Source organism: Heliangelus exortis, chromosome 22 (genome assembly GCF_036169615.1).
Source record: "Heliangelus exortis chromosome 22, bHelExo1.hap1, whole genome shotgun sequence".
In the NCBI taxonomy this organism is placed as follows: Eukaryota; Metazoa; Chordata; class Aves; order Apodiformes; family Trochilidae; genus Heliangelus; species Heliangelus exortis.
The window spans coordinates 1672918-1693588 of record NC_092443.1 but is presented as its reverse complement, the minus strand read 5'-3'; the positions used below and the strand labels follow the sequence as shown (position 1 = coordinate 1693588).

At 57.6% G+C, this 20671-nt stretch overlaps 3 protein-coding genes across 12 annotated transcripts in view; 2 read left to right on the top strand and 1 right to left on the bottom strand.

The window, feature by feature from the left end:
- The first annotated feature begins 2125 nt into the window (after positions 1-2125).
- Positions 2126-3481, top strand: RNF224 (ring finger protein 224). The gene is made up of 2 exons (XM_071765732.1): positions 2126-2264; positions 2879-3481. Exon 2 carries the CDS (start codon positions 2880-2882, stop codon positions 3384-3386), a length of 507 nt encoding a protein of 168 aa, XP_071621833.1. The 5' UTR covers positions 2126-2264; position 2879; the 3' UTR covers positions 3387-3481.
- A 1802-nt stretch (positions 3482-5283) lies between these two features.
- On the top strand, positions 5284-7253 carry LRRC26 (leucine rich repeat containing 26). Its single transcript, XM_071765731.1, has 2 exons — positions 5284-5982; positions 6847-7253. The coding sequence occupies exons 1-2, from the start codon at positions 5427-5429 to the stop codon at positions 7104-7106; spliced, it is 816 nt and encodes a 271-aa protein (XP_071621832.1). The 5' UTR covers positions 5284-5426; the 3' UTR covers positions 7107-7253.
- A 387-nt stretch (positions 7254-7640) lies between these two features.
- GRIN1 (glutamate ionotropic receptor NMDA type subunit 1) overlaps positions 7641-20671 on the bottom strand; it is a 35316-nt gene continuing 22285 nt past the window's right edge. For 2 of the 10 annotated variants that reach the window (XM_071765724.1, XM_071765725.1), the window contains 5 exons: positions 20287-20448; positions 19202-19311; positions 18049-18194; positions 15213-15323; positions 8927-9283 (listed from right to left, as the gene is read on the bottom strand). In XM_071765724.1, coding sequence (XP_071621825.1) covers positions 9215-9283; positions 15213-15323; positions 18049-18194; positions 19202-19311; positions 20287-20448 — 598 coding nt within the window. In that variant the 3' untranslated portion in view covers positions 8927-9214. Of the gene's footprint in view, positions 9284-11169; positions 12477-14952; positions 15324-15978; positions 16387-16582; positions 16625-18048; positions 18195-19201; positions 19312-20286; positions 20449-20671 lie in introns of those variants that run through there. The other 8 variants (XM_071765723.1, XM_071765720.1, XM_071765726.1 and 5 more) reach the window with 5 other exon arrangements.

Here is a 20671-nt window from a genome sequence, read left to right as displayed (position 1 = left end):
GGGTTTGCTGGTTTGGGCGCTGGCAGGGTGCAGTGTCTGCTGGCAGTGCCATGTGTCACCACTGCCCTTGGCTCTGCCTAACCCCGGGGTGACAGCAAACAAGGAGGAGGGGCCGGGCAGAGCAGCGCCTGCCAGACACCAGCAATGATTAAACTGGAGGCAGCAGGAAAGGCAGGGGGTGGGCAGGGGGGGGATGCTGCCTCCAGACCTTAGCAGGGCTCTCTGGGTGACATGAGCAGCTGCCTGCAGGGTGTCAGGGTGCTCCCTGGGTGCCTTTCGTCTTCTCAGGGTGCTCAGGGGTGTGGAGGATGGTACTGGGTGGGTGCCACCTCCTGGGTGTGCAGTGTGGGTGGTGATGCTGGGCTCTGGCTCGTCTGCTTCAGACCTTTGCACTCCCCTGAGGGTGCCACTCCTTGCCCTGCTGGGCAAAGGTCCCTGCAGCTCCAGGGGATCAATTCTGGGAAGAGGAAAACATATTTCCCCCCCCGTGCTTGTCATTGGACAAGGTGAGCTATAAAAGCCCCTGCAAACCGGAATCACCTTGTGGTTCTGTGACCTGTTCTTACGGCCAAAAGGGACTGGCACCCACCAGCTCCTTTCCTCTCGTCGTGGAGCCAGGACACCACCCTGCTTTGGGTGGCAGTGTGACTCCTTGGAAGCTTTGGGACACGGCCCCACATCCCTCAGCACCCAGCTGCCTGCACACCCCCGGGCACAGGGCCCTGCAGGGAGCACACCCTGCCCATCAGGCACCAGCTCTGCCCAGGGTGCCACCTCCAGGGTGCTGCCACCCACCCCAAGGTGCCAGGGCACTGCAAGGGTCCCACACAGCTGGTTCCTGATCGACCCAAAGCACACTGTGCCCGTGCACCCACCCTGACCAGGGGGTCTGGCTGAAACTGAGGTCCCTGTCACAGCAAGGGGAGGGCAAGCCCTGCCCTGGGAAGACATCCCTGCACCTGGGGACACGCTGGGGAGACATCCCTGCACCTGGGGACAGGTGCACACCCATGGGCACACACACACCATGGGCACTGCCTGGGGAAACCTGTTGCAAAAGGTATCTCAGCACCCTGTGTCAGGATGTGGCCACTGCACCCCGGAGGAGCTGAGCTGCCTCCTCTGCTGCTGCTTTCCCCACCCCGGCATCAAGGGCTGGAGTTTTTCTGCAGAGCTCGGTGACCCTGTGAGACTCCAGATCTTCATCCCTTCCAGTTCTTCCTGCTGGAAACACGGCCCGAGGCTGCTGAATTCCCGGTGAGCAGAGGAGAGCTGCCGGGCTCTGCCCGCACTGCTGCAGCCTGGAGCAGGAGCTGCTGCCCTCTCCTGCTGCCAGGCAGAAATGCTGCTGGGTGTCCTGCCAGGCTCCAGGATGTGCTTTTCTCCTCCAGGATCTTCGGTCCAGGATCTATCCCTTTATCAGGTTCCCCTGCTGAGACCGCCCTCCTTGCAGAGGCTGCGGCACTGCCGGGGCTGGTGGCTGCGGGGCCGGAGCTGCCACCACCCTGGTGCTGTCACCTCCCCTGGGTCATGTGTGGGTCAAGCACGAACCTTGCCGGTGTCATTGAGGGGTGCTGGGCTGTACCCAGCCTGGTGATGGGCATCAACCCTGGCAGAGCCGAGGGTAACTCATCCCCAAGGGCTTTGGGCACCTGATGGGGAGCACAACCCCACACCTGGACACCAGATGGAGCCTTGATGTCCCCATCCATCCTCAGCCCCTCCACCCCCATGAGCCCAGAGCCTCCCTGTGTCCCCTTCTCCAGTCACAGACATCCCCAGGGCCTGGGGGCTGCCTGGGGACCACAGGGTGGTTCAACATCTGCCCAGATATTCCTGGCCAGCATGTGGATGTGGAAGATGTGGAAGGCTCCTCTGCTGCTGCCCAGCTGATGTCCAAGCCCTCTCCACTCGGAGTGAAGCCAGCCCAGACCTCCTCAGCCTTGTGGGACTGTTTCTTCTGCTAATGAAGCAGCAGTGGGTGGTCAGTGGCTTCTCCTGGGGCTTGGATTTCAGAGGTCTTTGTTAGCCTGGTTCTTGTAACCCAATCTCCCAGGCTTGGCTTCCCAGCAGCTAATCCGATAGCCTGCCTGTCCCTGAAAAGTGAGCTCCTTCCCACTGCCACCAGCATCCACCAGGACCTGGCTGGAAGTCTGCTGGTGACTTGGACCCCCCATGGTCCCCATGGGACTGCCACAGCCCCCCGGGATGGCACAGCACTTCTGACACCTCCCCTGAGGGACTGGGGGAGCATCTCAGGACAGGTAGGGGTGGGGGGCAGGGGAGGAAGGGGGGGATACCTGTGTGTATCCAAACACTTGAGGTCACTGGTGGAGAGGGACTGGAGCCTTGGTGACTTCCAGGACAGATTTGCAGCTATGCTGGTGGGTACCAGACCTCCTTAAGATGATGCTGGGCTCCTTCTACTTCTCCCCACCATGCTGCAAGCTTGTCTCCTGCTGCTGACAGCCATACCAAGGCAGCCTGGCACGGCCCTGAGCTGGGGAGGAACAAGGATGTGGCACTGCCTGGTCACTGTCACTGCTCCCCTGAACTGGTCCCACCAGTCCAGCCACCCCCAACCCCCCATGGCACATAAGGGACACTTGGCAGAGCTCCATGCTGAGACACAGGGGTGGCACTAAGGACAAGGTGTCCCCCTCGGATGGGCAGAGCCACCTGTAGTGCCAGGGTCCTGCTTTTCTGGGCAGGGCTGTCCCCGGGGCAGGCAGCAGGCAGCGATGTAAGGCAGGGAACCTGGAATGCTCCTGGGAATCCACCCCGTGGTGCCGCTCCCCGTATCTCCCATGCATCGGCCGCACGGGGAGGTGTTTTCACTCTGGCTGTGAGTCTGATGGTTCCTCTCACCCCTTCCCAGCATGTCCCAGGCTGGTGGCAGCCCCCGGGCAGAGGACCCAGGGCCGTGTGGCAGGGCACACTCCCGCACCCCGAGCCGGGGCAGCCAGCGGCTCGAGTGCATCATCTGCTTCTGTTCCTACGACCTGAGCAGCCGCCTGCCCCGACGGCTTTACTGCGGCCACACCTTCTGCCAAGCCTGCCTGAAGCGTTTGGATGCCGTGGCCAACGAGCAGCGCTGGATCCCCTGCCCGCAGTGCCGCCAAAACACCCCCACGCCCCGCGGCGGGGTCGCCATGCTCGACCTCGACCTGGCCACCTTCCTCATCGTCAAGGCTGACAAGGAGCATCCCCGGGGGGCCGGCAGGTCCCAGCCTGACTCGGCCACCAAAGGCTCAGGCAAGGAGAAGGTGGTGACCCAGCAGCCGGTGGGGCTGTGCCAAGAGCCGGTGCCTCCTGGGCTGTTCCCCCGGCGTGGCTGCTGCCGGCCCTGCCTGTGCTGCGGGGTGACAGCCGCCTTCGAGAGCTGAGCATGGGCAGGGGACAGCTGAGCATCCGGGGGGGTGGCTGGGACCCTTTTTGGGGACCTTATGCCATGGACAGTAGTGGTGGGGCTGTACTGGCATCCTGGGGCTTGCTTCTTCATTCCGCTGGGATTTGGGTGCAACGGGGGGGGATGAGAATGTCCCCACCCTTCATCCTGCCCACACCTCCCTCTGACACCTCAGACACCTGGTCCAGCCACGAGGGATGTCCCCGTGTCACTGGCCCAAGGATTGCTCACACCTGGCTTCTCTGTGCACACAGCTTTGCAGCATGGAGCAGGCAGGGGACAGAGGAGCTCAGGGGCACAGCCGTGCTCCAGGGACTGTGTCCAGACCCTGAAAGCACCAGCCCCACACTTGACCCGTGTCCCCAGCAGGCACTGGGGACATCTCCCTGGCCACGGCAGGGGGTGAGCAGCATGCTGGCAGTGAGGGGCTGAGAGAGGAGCTGTGTTTGCAGCCTCCTGAGCTCTCTGAGCACATAAGCTGGAAATGGCCTTGATTTTAACAGGGTTTGTGGTTGGGTTTCTTGTTCAATGAATTTTGCACTCCTCACCTGATCCCCAGTGCCTGCAGGGAAAGGTCGGGTGCAGCCCTTGAAGGGGGAAGAGCATCTTGAGACAGGGCTCCTTAAAAATTCAGTTCTCCACCCATCCAGCAGCTGGTGGTGGGATGAGCCAGTGCTGCAGCTCCACGTGGCTGTGGGTTGAGTGCTGGGCTGGGCTGGAGGATTCTTCTGAATTATTTCCAGATGGGGATTAATGCAGCAAACTGAGTTTGCTGCAGGATAGATAAACAAACCAAAGCTCCTCTGGCTGCTATTAATAAACTGCCTGCTTGCTGCTCCTGTCCCAGATTTGGGAACATCCTGGTCCTGGCCTGGGGTGCAGCCACGTGCTGCCCTGTTGCCCTTCCAGCCCTTGAACCGTGGCACAGAGGTGACAGGGGACCTTGGGGACCAGGGTGCTCCCAAAAGGGGTGAGCAGAGGGCAGTGTCCCCGTGCCAGGTCCCTGCTCCCATCCCTGTGGGTGGGATGTGGAGCTGCCATCTCCAGCCGAGCTCTGCCCAGGGTGGTGGGTGCTGGGAGGTGACATCTCTCCTCTCCAGCCTTCTGCTGAAGACCTTCGTGTGGTTTTGGAACCAGAGCAGGTGTAAACAGGGTGGAGGCAGACTTTGAGCCCTCTCATCCCAGCAATGCCCTGCTGGGGTGAAGGTAAACAAGTTTTGGGTGGCTGCAGGCCAGCCAGCTCACCTTTCCCCCACCTTCAGCTCTGGGGGTCCTGGGTGTCCCCCCCTGTGCATGCAGAAGTGTGACCAGGCTGGGGAGGAGAAAAGTGGTCCCTGGGACAGACATCCCATCCCCTCCCTCCCTTGGACAAGGCTTCTGGTCACCTGCCAGGGGCAAAGAGAGACCAGGGAAGGGTCTGGGCTCAGTGGGGTAGCAATGGCTCTCAGCAGAGGTCTGATCCTTTTGAGGACTTCTGGACATAGTGGGCCAGCACAGAAGATGGGGTTAGACCTGCTGAGGATGTGATTTAAGCTTTAATCCCACCCTAGGCAGCTACAGGGGTCCTGGTTCCATATTTCCCCTGCACCTGGCTGGTGAGGCAGTTGCCCAGTGGGGAGGAGGGAGGCCAAGAGGTGGGTCTGGGTTTGCTTTTTCCCAGCTCTCAAGCCTTTAGAACACACAAGCAGTTAATGCCAGGCCCCACAGAGCTGGCAGCTCACCTGGCTGGAGCAGTGCCTGGCAGAGGGTGGGACACGGGCATGGCTCAGCACCTTGCCAGGGCTGGCATCACAGCAGAAATATTTGCTGAAAAAAAATGCAGCTCCACCCCGGAGGAAAACCAGGTCCGGGTTCACAGCCGGAGGGTGGTGAGGAAATGCTCGTGGCTGTGGGGAGCCCAGCACACCCGGCACCCCGCTCAGCACCACCCGGCTCCGGCTGGGCAAGGCGCCGGCACTGAGGGACCCTGCCCAGGGGGGAACCCGGCACCGGAGGTCTGGGAGCTCTGTCCAGAGCCATGGGGTGCAGGAGGGTCCCCGGCAGGGTGCTGGCTTTCCAGCTGGGCTGTCTGCTGCTCCTGGGGCCGCTGCCCTCCCCAGCCTGTCCCAGCGCCTGCCACTGCTCCTCGGGACAGGCTGACTGCAGCCAGCACGGGCTCCAGGAGGTGCCCCAGAGCCTTTCCACCAACACCAGCGTCCTGTGGCTCGGTTACAACTTCATCACGGTGCTGGGGCCGGGTTCCTTCCCTCCCCTGCCGAACCTGTTGCTGCTCAGCCTGCCCCACAATCACCTGGGGCTGATCCACAGCCGGGCGCTGCTGGGGCTCGGGGCGCTGCGGGACCTGGACCTCAGCAACAACCGCTTGACCGTGCTGAGCCCCGACACCTTCCTGCCCCTCACCAGCCTGGTCATGCTCAACCTGGGCAGCAACAGGCTGAGGGAGCTGGAGCCTGGGCTGGCGGGGGTCCTGCCCCAGCTCCAAGCTCTCCTTCTGCAGGACAACCCCTGGGTGTGCAGCTGCAGCATTCGGCCCCTCTGGCGCTGGCTCAGCCACAACAGGGAAAAAGTGCAAGGTGAGTGCCCGCAGGACCCTGTCCCCAAGACCCCCTCCTGCTCCCCTCAGGGACCCAGCACCCCGGCTGCTTGTGGGGTCTGTGCCTGGGAGGGTATGGTGAGGTTCTCCAGATCCTCCAGCCCTGGCAGCTCCTTTGCCTGCTTGGGGGAGGCAACCCTGGGCTTGGCTCCTGGTCCCCACCCTTGGTGACCAGCAGGGATTGCCTGGGCAATGTCCCAGCAAGGGGACCCAACCAGTGCTGAACCCAGTCCTGCTGCACTGGGGGCAAGGGGTGCTGGGCAAGAAGAGCCTGTGGGCTGGGGTGGGCATCACTGCTGACCCAACCAGGACTCAGTGCCTTCAGCCCCTTCCCCAGGACCTTTGTCTGATCCCACATCTTCAGCCCATGAACTTTAGGGAGCAATGAGGAGCCAGCTCTGCCAGCAAGGTGTCCCTCCCCACAGCCACCCCGTCCTGCTTGCTTCCAGCTCAGGTGCACACTTGTCATTTGTGCTGGCTGGGACCTTCTGTGGCATCTCCATGCTGCCTGGTCCCTTTTCCCCAGATCAGTCCTCCAGGAGCCCACCTCACCCCTTTTCCTGCCCCATCTGTTGTCCTGCCCAAATCTACCTCCTCTCCAGTGCCCTCTCCAGTACTGTGCCCACCTCCCCATCCCATTCCATCCCATCCCAACCCACTCCTCGGGTCACAGGACATTGATGAGCCCTGAGCCCTCACTGCTTCCCTTCTTTGTATCCTGCCATGGGTGATCTTGGTCATCCTCATCCCTCTTCTCCTGCCCTGGTCCCATCTGTCCCCTCCAGACCTGCTGTCCCCTCTGCCCGTGACAACTGTCCCTGTCAGAGCTGCTTTTCTCTTCCAGAGAAGACTTTGCTCCTCTGCAGGGCTCCAGAGCAGCTGAATAATTATCCAATCATGGACCTCAGGAATGAGTCCTTCAGGCAATGTCAGGAGACCTCACTCTCTGCTCAGCACTACGTTGCCTTCTTCGTCATTGGACCCTTGTCCTTCATGGCCAGCATCTTCTTCTGCACCTTCATGGGCTCCATCACAGTGTTTTGCCAGCACCTACGCAGGGAACCCGACTCCTGGAGGAGACCCCACATCTGTGGGGGCCACTGAGGGAGGGTGGCCAGGCCAGGAGGTGGTCCATGCCCTTCTCCACCTGCCTCTATCCCCCTCTTGCAAACATTTCCTGTGGACCAGTGAGCGGAAGATCTGTGCCTGGAAATCCCTTTTCTTACTCCCAGAACCCCTGAGAAGATGCCAAACTCCGGCTCAGCCCTGCTGACCCATGGGCTGCAGCTGCTCTCAGTGCCTCGGGGGGTTTCCCCTGACCACCTCAGACCTCCACATCTCCTTCCTGGGGCTTGCCAGCTGATCCTTCTCCTACAGCTCACATTTCAGTTCCAGACTGTCCCCAGCCCCTGTTGCCAGGCCCGGCCATCAGCCTGGCATCCCATAATGGTGATATCCCTTCCCTCCCAGTCCTCCCTGCACCTCCTGCCCTTTCTCCTCCTGGTTTCTCCACCCATCCCTCCATCTCTTACTGTTTTCAAACCCTGCAGCAGTGCTGGGTGAGGCTCTGATTCAGCTCGGGGCTCCCTGCCAGCTTTGCCAGAAGGCAGAGAAGGAAAGAGGCACAAGGCACCAGAATAAACCACTTCATGATCCAGTTTAGACTTTACTGAGCTCTTGCAAAAACTTGGTATTAATGTTACATTGACGTATAAAGTAGAATGGGTCCAAATTCTCAGCTGGAGTGAGATGAATTTGATGGAGCCACTGGAGTCAGTGGGATGATGATCACAGACCTCAGCTGCTGCCTGAAAATCCTGGCTGCAAAGGCTGCCCACCTTCAGGGGAACCCCTCTGCTCGGCTGGGGCAAGGAGAAGGCATTTCACACTGCTGGTACCACGTTGCAGGTGAGTTTTCCACCTCGGCAGGAGGTGGGATGTGGTGTTGCCCAGGCTGGAGCTGCTCAGGACCATCCTGGCTGATGCCAGATGCTTCCCCAAGGCTGGTGCCCCCATACCTGCTCACAGCACCTGTAGGGAAGGTGCTTGGGGTGCTGGCACGTGGGCACCTGTGCTCGTGGGGAGGAAGGGGTGGGGAAGAAGGGGGTCAGCCTCGTTTGGTTCCCTCCTCCTGAAACTGGGATCCAGTTTCTGTGTCTCCGGGTTTGGGCAGATGCAGGCACCCGAGCTGGGGGTTCAGGGCTGGTGAGCTCGAGCTTTGGGTCAGCAGGGAAGTTCCAGAGCCTGCCGTGGTGTCCCCACACTGCAGCCAGGCTGGGTGGCAAGCCACCACTGGCCAGCAGCATCTCTCTTTGCATTGCTGGTGCTGAGGCAGTGTGGAGCTTGGCTGAAGGTCAGTGCAACCATCCAGAACCATTTCCTGGGGTGATGTTCCTGGCTAGGAGAGCCACGGTGAGAGAGCTACATGCTGGTCATGGCCAGGTCCTGGGGATGTCTTCTGTGCAGGAGAGGTGGGGAGACAGGCTCTTGGCTGAGAGCATCTTAAGGGCTCCGTGTGCCACGTTTAGCAGAGGAGTGTGGGCTGCGGGGCTGGGGACACTCCTGCTGCAAACAGGCTACACACAGGAGCCAACTCATAGCCATGGGCTGGTGGGAGCAAGGAAGAGGGGGGTTCATCCTCACGAGGAGCAGGGCAGACACTTTCCAGCCCCTCCACAGAGCCAGAGGTCCCTCAGCACCACAGGAACACATGGCCCAACCTGCTGAGCCACGCCGGCTGCTCCAGCCACTGAGGAGCACTTGGAGCTCTCTGGGGTGGTGGGAGACGCGGAGCACACCTGAGAAGCCCCGTGTGTGCTGGGAAGCCTGAAGCCTGCAAAGTGAAGGATGTGTTTGTATTCTGCCCCCAGCTCTTCCCTGCTGCTGTGGGAGAGCAGCCACCCTGTGCCTTCCCGAGTCCCTTGCACGTAGGCAGTCAGTGGCAATATCGATTATCAACAGCACTGGTCAGAAGTGATTATCTCTGTACAGGGAGGTCCAAACCGTGTCCTGGTTCTGCCGTGCATTCTGAGGCACGAGCTTGGCAGCAGGCCTGGGAAGGGAGGGAGATATACAATGAAGTCACCGTGTATAGATGAAGGATGCTTTCCTCCCACCTCACCCAGAAGAACCCATCAGTGTCCCTGGAAAGGCAGTCCTGGTTGTGCCTTCCTACTCTGGTGGGCAAGGACTGATGGCCCTTGGGGAGCAGGTCACACCACAGTGCTGACTGAGGGGTCGGAGAGGTTGAGCTGGCCAGTGATGTCTGTGGGATGATATTGCTGCAACACACAAATAGACAGACAAGGAGAAAAAAAAAACCAAAAAAAAGCGTTAGGCAGCCCTGGCACTTGCCCCCAGGTCTCCACTTTACATCCCACGTGTCCCTACGGGATATTTCTCAGGGGGGATGCAACGGCCCCAAATCTGCTGCTGGCTGAGGTCCCCTTTCCCACCTCAATCCTGGTGCAGAGCTCGGGGCTGACACTCTCCAAGCAGCCCCTGGCTGGGCTGGAGGAGGCCCAGGAGCAGTGGTGGCAGAGCATCACCCACCCAGCCAGTCCCCCTCTGCTGGGACACGGCCACGAGACAAAGTCTGTGACTCAAACACCCAGCCCACGGCTGAACCTGTGTTTGGAGGCTCTGGGGGGGTTTCTGGTGCCGGATCAAGCTGTGCTTTGAGGCCAGGGCTTTTCACCTCCTTGTTGGTGCTTTGACTGTCCTCCAGTGCAGGTGAGCAGTGGGGTGTGATTGACTTGTGAGAAACTGTGGTGCCAACTCTTGGTGTGAAAATACAGCCTGGATTTGGGGGCGGGTGAGGGGAAGGGAGGGAGGTGAAATGTGACCCGGATTTGGGGTTCTGTGCTCCCTGGGAGAGACCTCCCCAGCCATGGTCCCACCAGTGAGCAAATGGGGAGAGCAGAAATATCCTGCACTGGGATTAAGAGAAAAAAAAAAAAAAAAAAGTCCTTCCTCCCCCAGCAGATAGTTGGATATTTGCAAGGGGACTGCTATTTTTCCCTTTCTCCTTCTGTTCTCCCTTCCTCTCCCACTTCCACTCTCCTGACTTCAAACCTTGAACTCCAGCCCTGTTGGAGAGCAGGTGAAACAGCCTCTTGCACTGTTCTGGTGCCCTGCACTGGTGCTGGGACAGGGAAGGGTCCCAGGGTCATGGTGGGTCCCGTGTGCGGCAGCTCAGCCCCTCGCCCATGACAGCTCCCATCCTGCAGGGATGCTCCAGGGGCTCCTTGGGGACTTTGTTGGGTGTTGGCTGTGGTCCCCGTGGTGCTGTTGGTGGCTCTGGCACTGTGGTTACCCTGTGTGGCTCTGTGCCCTGCCTGCTGCCATGGGAGGGGCTGGGGGGGAGGTCCCCCCAAGCCTGGTGGGTGGTCCTGGGGTCCAATTTTGTGCTTCACCAGAACCCCCCAGGTGGGAGCTGCTAGGGAAGGGGTGGGAGCCAGTGTGCTCCTGTCCCTCTGGCACACATTCTGGGGACAGGAGGGACAGGTCAGGGATGCTCAGGGAATGTCCCTTCATTAGGGGACTTGCTGTCACCAAAGTGGAGCCTCTGGGATGTTCCTTGCTCAGGGGTTGCACCTCGGCCACTGCCCCCCTGCTCAGAGGGCAGCAGAGGTGACCCCAAGGGGTGGCTTTCTGGGCCAATTCATCAGTCCACTAAAAAACACCTCTCCCTCTCTCCCCAAACCAGGGGCAGCCACCCCCTCCTTGTGAAAAAATCCAAACTCCAGCTTAACACAATCCTTCCTTTCCCCGACAGAGCTGGCAGGACCGGGGCTGGATTCCCACAGGGAGGAGGAGAGGTTGGGTGGCTTCCTGGGAGGAGAAGGAGGAACTTGAGATACAAAAAGGAGGGGGTAGAAGAAAGGAACTTTGTTAAAATCCTGCCTGGTGGGCCAGGGGAGCAGCGTGGGGGTGTGCGTGTGCCTGGTGCACGTGTGCGTGTGCCTGGTGCACGTGTGCGTGTGTCTGGTGCACGTGTGTGTGCGTGTGGCTGGTGCAGGGGGGAAGCTGGAGGTCCAGCAGGGCAGGTTGGGGCCTTCTGGTCTCTCTGCACAGCTCTGGGGAGGGGTTGGGGTGCGTTGGGAAGCACTAAAATAACCAAGCGAAATGGGGGATCTGGCCAGAAAAATTAAAATACAAATTCAAATAAAATACAATTCAAATTTGATTTGAAAGCATATCTCCTCCAATCACAGAGTTATCACAGGGCAACATTCTCATTTACTTTTTTTTTTTTTTTTTTTTGTGTAGAGTTCATGCATGCAATTTTTAATAATAAAAAAATAAAAAGAAATTAAAAATGAAAAGAAAAAAAAAAGCAAGAAAATGGTATTATCAAAACTATGTTAAAGTAGAACTAAAGATAGAAGCACATATCAATAATTGTCGGATAAATAAAGATACAGGGATGGTGCAATTATCCCTAAACCAAACATTATAAAGCCAAGAAATTAATAAATATTAAGTGTAGGAGAGACTCAAACATGTTAAGGTATGGAAGTGAAGTGAAGGCACCAGAAACTTTAAATGACAACCAGGAAGAAAATATAGACAAGAACTTAATATGTCTTCAAAAATGACTTCAACCTAATCTGGGCTCATGTGCGAGTCCCTGGCTGGTGGAAGATTTTTCTGGAAGAATTTTGGGGTTTGTTTTGTTTGGTTGTTTTTTTCAATTAAAAATTAAAACTTCAGCTCAATGCAATCTCGCTGTAGAAAACGTCAACTTTCCTTAAAAAAAAAAAAGACAAAAAAAAATTAAAAAAAAAAACAACACACCCCCAAAACTAAAAATCAGTTCTCTTTGACCTACTTTTGGTTCTTTGGGGCCCAAAACTAGATTCTTTTTTTTTTTTCAGCCACGAAGTGTTTGCCTTTGGGGTGGCTGATCCTTCACTCAAAAGGTGACCTTCTCCATCACCCCCCTGGGTACTCAACCAGCTCCGGCACCATCCCCAGGGCTGCGGGGCCACCACCTCCTGGCAGCGCTGGCTGTAGACGTGGTGACATGTGTCATGCTGTGTCTTTGGGGGGTGGGTGACACTCTGGGGAGGGGTCTGATGACGGCGGGTAAGGTTCAGGGGGGTTGGGGGGCGTCTCTAAGGGCCCTGTGCACCTCGTTACATGTCTGTAGGCAATGTGCTGGCTCGGAAGGTGTCTGTGTGGATTTATGCGTCTCACATGGCGTCTGTGGGGTTGCAGTAGCGTGGGTGGCTGCGATGGATGGCAGAAGGTTCAGCTCCGCGAGCGCTACTCGAGTTGCAGGAGCTGCCTATGGGGAACACATGCATCTCCTCCCGGGGTGGTGGGGATGATGTGCCGCGGAGAGGCTGTGCAGCTCGGGTGGTGGTGGGCGCTAGGACGTTCAGAGTGGGGTGGCAGCTTCCCGGGGCTGTCTTGGCTCCATGGTGCCAGCCTGTCTCTCTGGCACTCCTGAGGGACCATTCTGCAGGGCTGCAGAGCAGAATCCATTTTTAAAACTCCCGACAACGAAAAGGAAAGAAGCGAGGCCACCGGGGTCGGCGTCTTTCGCTCGCTTGCCAGGAGAGCGCATGGGGCCGGGGTCAGCCCGGCCTTCCAGCCCCATGGGCTCTCAAGCCTCGCCCCTCTGAGACCCAGCGTGGGCCCACAGCTCCTCTGAGCATCATCAAAGAGGGCACCTCACTGCTTTCTCCTCTTTACAAGGACCCCAGGCGACATGTCCCAGCATGCTACGTCCTCACGGGCCTTCCACAGCAGGAGGGCATCGGGGCCTTGGAGCCAGGGCTGCTGTGTGGAAGCGGAGGGCACCAAAATGGCAGGCTGTGACCTGAATTGGTGGCAGCACCCTCCTGCTGGCTGCTCAGCCCTACAGAGCAGCCGGCAGCTCTGCCCAATTTCACCACAAAGTCACCACAAAGCTCGCTCCTCTGTGGGCCTCTTGCCATAGCTGGACCTCGGACCCGCTAGCCTCCATCTTGGCCATGTTGGGATGGGTGTTGGCCCTGCTAGCCTGTTCTCAACTCAACTAGCCTGGTTCCCTGAGGGATGTGTCCTGGGACCCTGGCCTCATCACCACATGGAAGGGAGAGGACTGCAGTGCATCCTTGCCCATAGTGGCTTTGAAGATGCAGCTGTTCCCAAGGTGGGGGCCATCTTCTGGGAGGAGTGGGGACATCTCCACAGTTCACCTGTGAGCACCGTTCCAAGAACATGGCCAGAACCCAAAGCATGGGAGCACGAGGTGAGGGAAGGAGAGAGTACAGCTCCACTACTTGCTCATGGGACCTCTGGACCTGGTCAGCTCAGAGCACTGGGAGCTCTGTGGAGTGGTGTGGTGTAGGGGACATGTCACACCACGAAGCAGGATCAGGCTCAGGATGCTTCCACAGAAGGGAGTGATGTGGGAGGTGTCACGGTGCCACATGCCAGCTGCCCCCTTGTTCCTGGGTTCTCCCCTTCTCCAGTGCCACCCCAGGTGCCCACAGCACCATGAGGGTCCTGCTCTCCCAGGACGGGACCCCTTGGTTTCCTAACTGTGGAGTAATACAAACACAACTCTACTCAGGACATGTTGAGACTCCTTCCACAAGACCTTTCCAAAATCTTTCTTCCCTTTTTTCTGTCACTCCTCCTCACTCTTCCCACCTTCTCCCCACCCACACCACCTCTGTTTTCTCTCCCTTGGTTGGGGCTCAGGGTACCTGCACCCTTCCTGCAGAGCTGCCGGGGAGTGCAGCAGTAGGGAGGGGGCACCTCAGACATGGGGACATCACTGGGACAATGTGCCACCCAGGCAGCATGGAGGCAAAGCAGGAGGTGACAGGAATGCTCATCATCTTCCCCACGGGGGTCAGGGGATGAGTGGGAGGAGCGTGGGTCCCCCTCATGCCTGCCAGGTTTCAAGGTGACAGCGAGAGGAGAACTTTGTGTGAGATGGTGGCAGCCGAGCCCGGCCAAGGGCTCAGCTGTCCCCAGGGCCACGTCCCAGGGGTGCTCCAGGAGCTTCTCAGGTTGGAGCCTGCACTGGTGTCCAAGGCAGCCACCTCCATTTCACACACAGAGCCATGGCCCCCCCGAGCCCCTGCGCTACCTCCTGCTGCTCCCCGAGCCTGCGGCCGCCCACGGGCCACGTCTACCCACGCTGCCACCATCCCCCCGTCCCTGCCACGCTGCGGGCAGCTGGCCAGGAACCTGCTCTGAGCAACCCTGGGCAGAAATGCAGCGGTGGCCCCTCGGGAGGTGATGGGGACGATCCCGTAACGCTGGGGAGGTCGGGCAGCAAAACGCAGCGGGCGCTGCCACACGAGACAACAGAGTAGCCACAGTGCAGAGTGTCATACAACAAAAGGAGACATGCAGAGGGACACTGGCTCAGTCTGACAGACCAACAGCCCAACCTGACACCTGAAGAGTGTCTGAAGCTCCAGCACGAGCAGACACGTTTGGAAACAGCTGGCTTGAAAGGCAGCAGTTCGGAGGTTTTTCTCTGGTTACGTGCGAGCAGTTTTACTCTGCAGCGGAAAGCAGGAGTTTGAAGCGAGGTTGGGGCTGTCACACCCCCCCTCTTTGAAGCCTTTGAGTCTCTTTTCTAGAGCTGCCAGACTGCTGACGGTAACCAGAGAGAGCTGCCACTGCTGTGCCCAGGACTACGTCCTGAATGCTAATTGTCACAAACAAAAATCACATGTAGAGAATGTGACACGCATGGCTCTCGGTGAGGTGACACAGTGCCCAAATTAAATCGGGGTGATTGTTTTTAGGCATACAATGACAAACAGGTACAGGAACACTCAGGAACAGAAAGGAAAAAAAAAAAAAAAAAAAAAGAAAAAAAAAGTAATAAAAAGATGTCATCAGTTTCAAGAGGTCAGCACCGGTAAGGTGAGCGAAGCACAGAGAGGAACATCAGAAATCATCCAGGCAAAAAGAAAAGAAAAGAAAACAAAACAAAAGAACAAAACGAAAACTCGGTTGCATCTCCCAACTCATCACAGGACTCCAAGCCACCTCCTGCCTGCCCTCCAGGATCCCAGCATCCTTTCAGGACCACGGGATGACTGACTCACTGACTGACTGACTGACTGGTGACGAACATGAGCTATGCATGTACACTGGCAGCTTGGGGATGGGTGTGTGGCAGTCGATGGGATGGCAGAAGAGAGAAAGAGAGAGAAAGAGAGAGGGCAGAATTGTTCTTCTTCCTCTTACCGTATCCTTGGAGGACCTACGTCTCTTGAAGCTGGAGGCCAGGGTGGAGGTGATGGACCTAAAAGTGGCTTTCTTTTTAGGGTCAGGTTCTGCTCTACCACTTTTTCTATCCTAAAATGAATATGTATAAGTGATTAGATCTCTAGTGTGTTGTTGGAAACACTAAATCTATTTGAATACTGCCCCGTGTCATGTCCTTCATTTGGGTGAGAAAGGTACTGGAGATGTCCTGTCACTCCCAGTCCTCCAAGGGCCTCGATGACCCCATGGCCACCACACAGCTACAGCTACAGGCCCGACCTCGTGTCTGGAGGGCTGGAAACCCCTCTGGGGAGCAGCCCTGCACTCCTGGGTGGTTGGTCCAGGCCGGCACAGCTTGACCACGCTTCCTGGGGATGTTCTGCCTGGCACCCTGCCCCTTACTTCCACCGCTAGCCTGGCTGGACCGAGAGGTGAGATGCTGCACCTACCACTATGAGAAAAAAACCAAAAAACCAAAAAAAAAAAGCAACAAAATTGCTCAGGGCCTTTTCTGAGGCTGAATCCTAGTGCCACAAGAGAGAGAGAGGACTGCATTGAAAGAGAAGTCATTGTATGAATATTCTGTAAAAAAAAAAAAAAAAATGTGTTCAAAAATTTCAATGACGCAGTTGAGCAAAGCCGAACGTGGTTTTGTTGGTGGTGGTTGATTGTTTTTTTTTTTCTAAAGTAAAAGAGGTTAAAAAAGAAAATAATAATAATAATAATAATAATAAAGAAACTGGAAGAAAAGATAAAATTATAAAAAAATAATAATAAAGAGTAATCAAAGGAAAAGAAAGGGAGGAGGCAAAGCGTTAGCGCTAGGATGTCGTCGGGGTCGGGATGGACTGAAAGAGAAACAGAACTGGAAAATGCAGGCGTTGGTGTCAGCGAGTCGGACCTGGTTAGTGCAGGCTGGGAGCACCAGGCGCCAGGGTGCAGGGGCAGCGAGCCCAGGGCCACGGCCCCGCTCTGCCGCGGGCGCCGCCAACGATTCCTCCCCAATTGCTTTGGTGCCAATGAGGGTGAGGTTCCCGACGGGGGACGGAGTGACCAGGTCTGGCTCTGCTACCGCACGGGGGTAACCAAAATGTATCCCGCTGGTGCGTAGAGCATGCTCGGGGATACATTTGCTCCTCCTTCTCAGTTCTCTCTTTTGCGGACATGCACAAACGGAAAGGAAAGCAAGATGAATGGGATGAAATGTCTTTTTCTTCCATGGCATCTCAGGAAATAGCCATGGCAAAACTGCGATCCCCCAAAAAAATAAATAATAATAATAAAAAAAAAAACCAAAACCGTTATTTTTGTTTGTTTGTTTTAACAAATAAATCTTTCCACTTGCCTACCTTCTAGCAATGTACCATGTACTAGTGCTCTGACGTTTCCTCCTGTGGAAAAGTCTTACAATGTCAAACGGCTCTTTACCATGAGGCTGTTTACCCCCGCAGGGCAGCATGCTTTGCTCACAGTCCCACAGACTCTGCCCAAGGAACCCAGTGCAGTATTTTCTAGAAGGTTGGCAAGTGAAAAATGGCAGTGCGACTAGTGTGCTCTGTCCCAGCAGCCTGAACCCCCTCGGTGCTGCTGCTTTTTGGAAGCAAAGGGAAAAAAAATAATTAAAAAAGTATAAAAAAAAAAAAAGAAAAAAAGGAATTAAAAAAGGAAAAAAAATAAATAGATAAATGGCTTTTCCGAGACTCTTATCAGTGAACAGAACCCAGCGAGCTCTCAGGACACAGCAGCCTGGCCTCAGGCCTCCCATGGCTGCTCTTGGGCTGGTGCCTCCCCCCCGGGGCAGCCCCCCTGTGCACCCCAGACAATGCTGCTCCCCCAGAGCCACTGCCCCGGGGCTCCCTGGGCACCCCTGAGCCCCCCACCTCTCTGGCTGCCTGGCTCTGCTGCCAAGGGCAGTGGCCTGAAGGGTGTCTTGCTCTCAAAAAGCCAGTTCGCCTCCCCGAGGAGAAGCAGCCTGGGGGGATTCCCAGTGAGCCTCCAGCCACACGAAACTGGGGCTGGGGGGGGCACCATGGGGCTCAGCCCCAAGAGCAAGGGGCTAAGGGAAGCATAAGGCTAATGGCCCAAAGATGTGCCTGTGGCACAACCAAGCACTGCTGGGCCTCCTGGGCTCCTCTGCACGGGGGTATCAGGGATAGGAGAAGCCAAGGGGGGGGGGAAAGCGATGGCCCCGGGGAGCCCTGGCGCTGGGGGGGCACCTGCACAGCTGGGTCCCCTGGGGGAAGATGTCCTTGTCTCCAAATGACAAGAGCACGCACCACCTCTTTTTGGAGTCAGACAAAGGGGCCACCAAACCCCCAGGGAGTGGGCAGGGAGGGGGGAAGTGATGGGAACCATCCCGGGAGCATCTCTGCAGCTGATCAGCAGGCAGGGCTGCTCCAGCAGCAGCTCATCAACCCTCCCGACTGCCAGGGAGCGTGGCTGGAGCCGGAGAGGTCATTGGCAAAGGGAACCACACCAGCACTGCCTGCTCGGCCAGGGACAGCCATGACACTGGCACCTGGTCCCCAGAAGAGCAAAGTCCCTGTCCCGAGCACTGCTGAGGGCATCTGGGCCAGGTCTGCGTCCTGGCTGCACAGCACTGCCTGAGAGAAACGGCACCAGCCAAGGGCAGGGACCCTCCCCTCCAGCTTCCTACATTCCCAGTAACACCCAGCTGGAGTTACTGGCATATTGGGGAGTGGGGAGAGGGGGGAGAGAGGGCCCCGTGCTACTGCACAGCTCGGCATTCAGTGGGTGGGTGAAGGAATGGCAAACGCACCTGGTGGAGATGTGCTCTAAAAATGGTTTGTCCTACCTGCAGGTTTTTCCTCCACACATTCACGGCCGCAAACGCCAGCTGCATCTGCTTCCTCCGGGCATCCTTATGCCTTTTGTAAGCTATTTCTATGAATATTAAAAATATCCCGGCAACAATACCTCCAGCCACCAGCATAAACACACCTGAAATAAGCAGGAAAGTTACAGGGGGTAATGGAAACCGTACCATGATGCTTCATGTACATGACACTTCATTTCCTCTGTCCCATGCTCAGCAACAAGGTCCAGTGGCAGCCCAAGGACCCCTCCCCAGCCCCCCACCATCCCCCTGCAGTTCTGGAGGTGCCAGGGAGGAGAAGGCAGCAAATCAGGGCAGGGGCTGCAGGTTGGGCACCTGCTGGGAAGGGTAGAAAGGGGCTGAGGGGTTGGGTGTCACTGTGAGACCCCCTCACTTGGCACAGAGGGAAGGGATAGGTCCTGGGTGCAGCACCCAGCATCAGAGCAGACCCCCTGCCCTGGGACTGCGGGGCTATTTCCACCAAAACCCAGCTCTGGTGCTGTGGTTTGTCCCCCAGGTATGGACAGCCCTGCACTGAGCTCTCTCTGATGCCCCTGGGGCTGCCAAGGTGGAGCAGTGTCCGAGGGGACACAGCCCCAGGCCCCTCTTTCCCATCCCACATCCCCACCTTAGCTGGGCCAAGGACCAGCAGCACTGGGAGAGCCTGACTGGGGATTCACCATCTTTCCAAAGGGGGAACCAAGAACCCACCCTTTGGGATCCTGCCCTGCTGAGGACACGTTCCTTGGGGTGGGGGGCTGCCCCTCACCACCAGCCCCCTCCTGCCCCAGGGTCCTCCAAAGTGCTGCTCCCCTCTCTCTGCCTTGGTGACAGCCTTGATGTCACTGTCACAGCCACAGTTTGGCCAGAGCAGAGGGAGTGGGGCAATGTTCACAGCAGGATTGCCCCACTGAGAAGGATAAAGCCCCCCCAGGGAAGGTGGGAGAAGCTTCCTGGACCTGGCTTGGATAAGGAGGGATTGGAGCCCAACACAGCAGCCTCCCAGCACCAGGAAAGCACAAACCCAGAAGAAGCAGAACTTTGGCCCCAGAGGAGAGCCCCGGAGAGGAGAATGTCTTGAGTGAAAGCAGGCTACCCAGCCAAGGGGGAGAAAGAGGTTTGCAGAACAAACCTGCCATATTTTCAAAGGTGAGTGTTGCTGGGGCATTGCTACGGGAATCACACTCCTGATACCTCACCCAAGTCTTGTCCAAATCCTCCATGAAGCCGTTCTCATGGGACCTGAAATCACAAGGAGACAGGACATGGCAGTCACTGGGGACAGAGCTTTGTGCCTCCATGTACCCTGCCCTGGAACTGGGCACCTTCCTGAGCCTCCAAACCCAGCACCCTGCCAGATGTGACACACGTGTGCACACGCGTGTGCAGGGATGGCTCCTGCATGGAGACAGTGGTTGTGTCCTGACTGCAGCCCTGGTCTGTCCTGCACAGTCCCTCCCCTGCCAGGGCCACATGGGAGTTCAGGCAATGCTGGACCCCATCCTGCTCGGTGACACCCTCTGGGTCAGGGCAGGGACAAACCTCTCTCTCAGGCCTTTCACCTCCACACCTTGGACAAGATTCCTGACTCTGTCTCCCCCAAAAATTAATCTCACATAACCCTCTCCCTCTGCTTGCTGCTTCCCAGCTGTCTGTTTCTCCACCACCACACTCCTCTGCATTCCACCACTGCCCAAACTAATCCAAGAAAATCTCTTTTCACTCACAGCATCGGGCTGACTGGGGCTGCCCCCTGCCAACACTGCTGGGAAAGTTTAGTTGGACACAACAGGGGTTCCAAGGTGTCCCTGCTGACCAGGAACTGACAGAGTTGGAAGGAAAAAAACCCTGGAAGATCCAGTCAGTGCAGGGCAATACTTTTGGCCAGGCTGAGCTTACTGGGAGTACTGGGACATGGCCCACACCGTGCTCTCAGAGGCACGGGGCTGGGTGGTCTCTGGGTGGCTCTTGCCCAGGCTCCCCCACCCAGCACAGCTCCTGCTCTTCATCTTTTCTCCCTCACCCTCCCACCAGCTCCCTGCTGCTTCCCCACCCTGCCAGTGGGACCCGGGGCCGTGGGCGCCCACCCCAGCGGCTCAGGAGTGTCCCCTTGTCAGGAGTGACACAGGAGGGACAGGAGCAGCCCCTGTCCCCGCAGAGGGGTGGCAGTCAGTGCCCTGCTAACACAATGTCCCCATCCAGGAGCTGTGTACGGACTTGAGGATGGCCAGGGAGACGTTCTGCTTCCAGGGGCTGTCCTTGCGCATCCCGATCCCAAAGCCGGAGCGGAAGAAAAGCTCCCCCGTGGTCACCAGGTCACACTTCTGGGACGCTTCAAACTCCAGCACCGCTGAGTCCCAGATGAAGGCGTGGAGCTTGCTGGAGACGGAGAGACAAGAGCCAGGTGAGGCCGGGCAGCCCTGACTGTCTGCAGCCTCTGGGGGCAGCGAGGGTGCTCCCAGCCCTAAGTGCTGCTCAGCATCACCCTCCTCCCACCTGGGAAGTAAAGGGCTTGGCAAACTTTTGGAGTTCAAGGGGTTTACGCGGGGTTTAAAGCCCCTCCCAGCCTTGCACAGAAGCCAGGGCTCCAGCTGCACCTTTC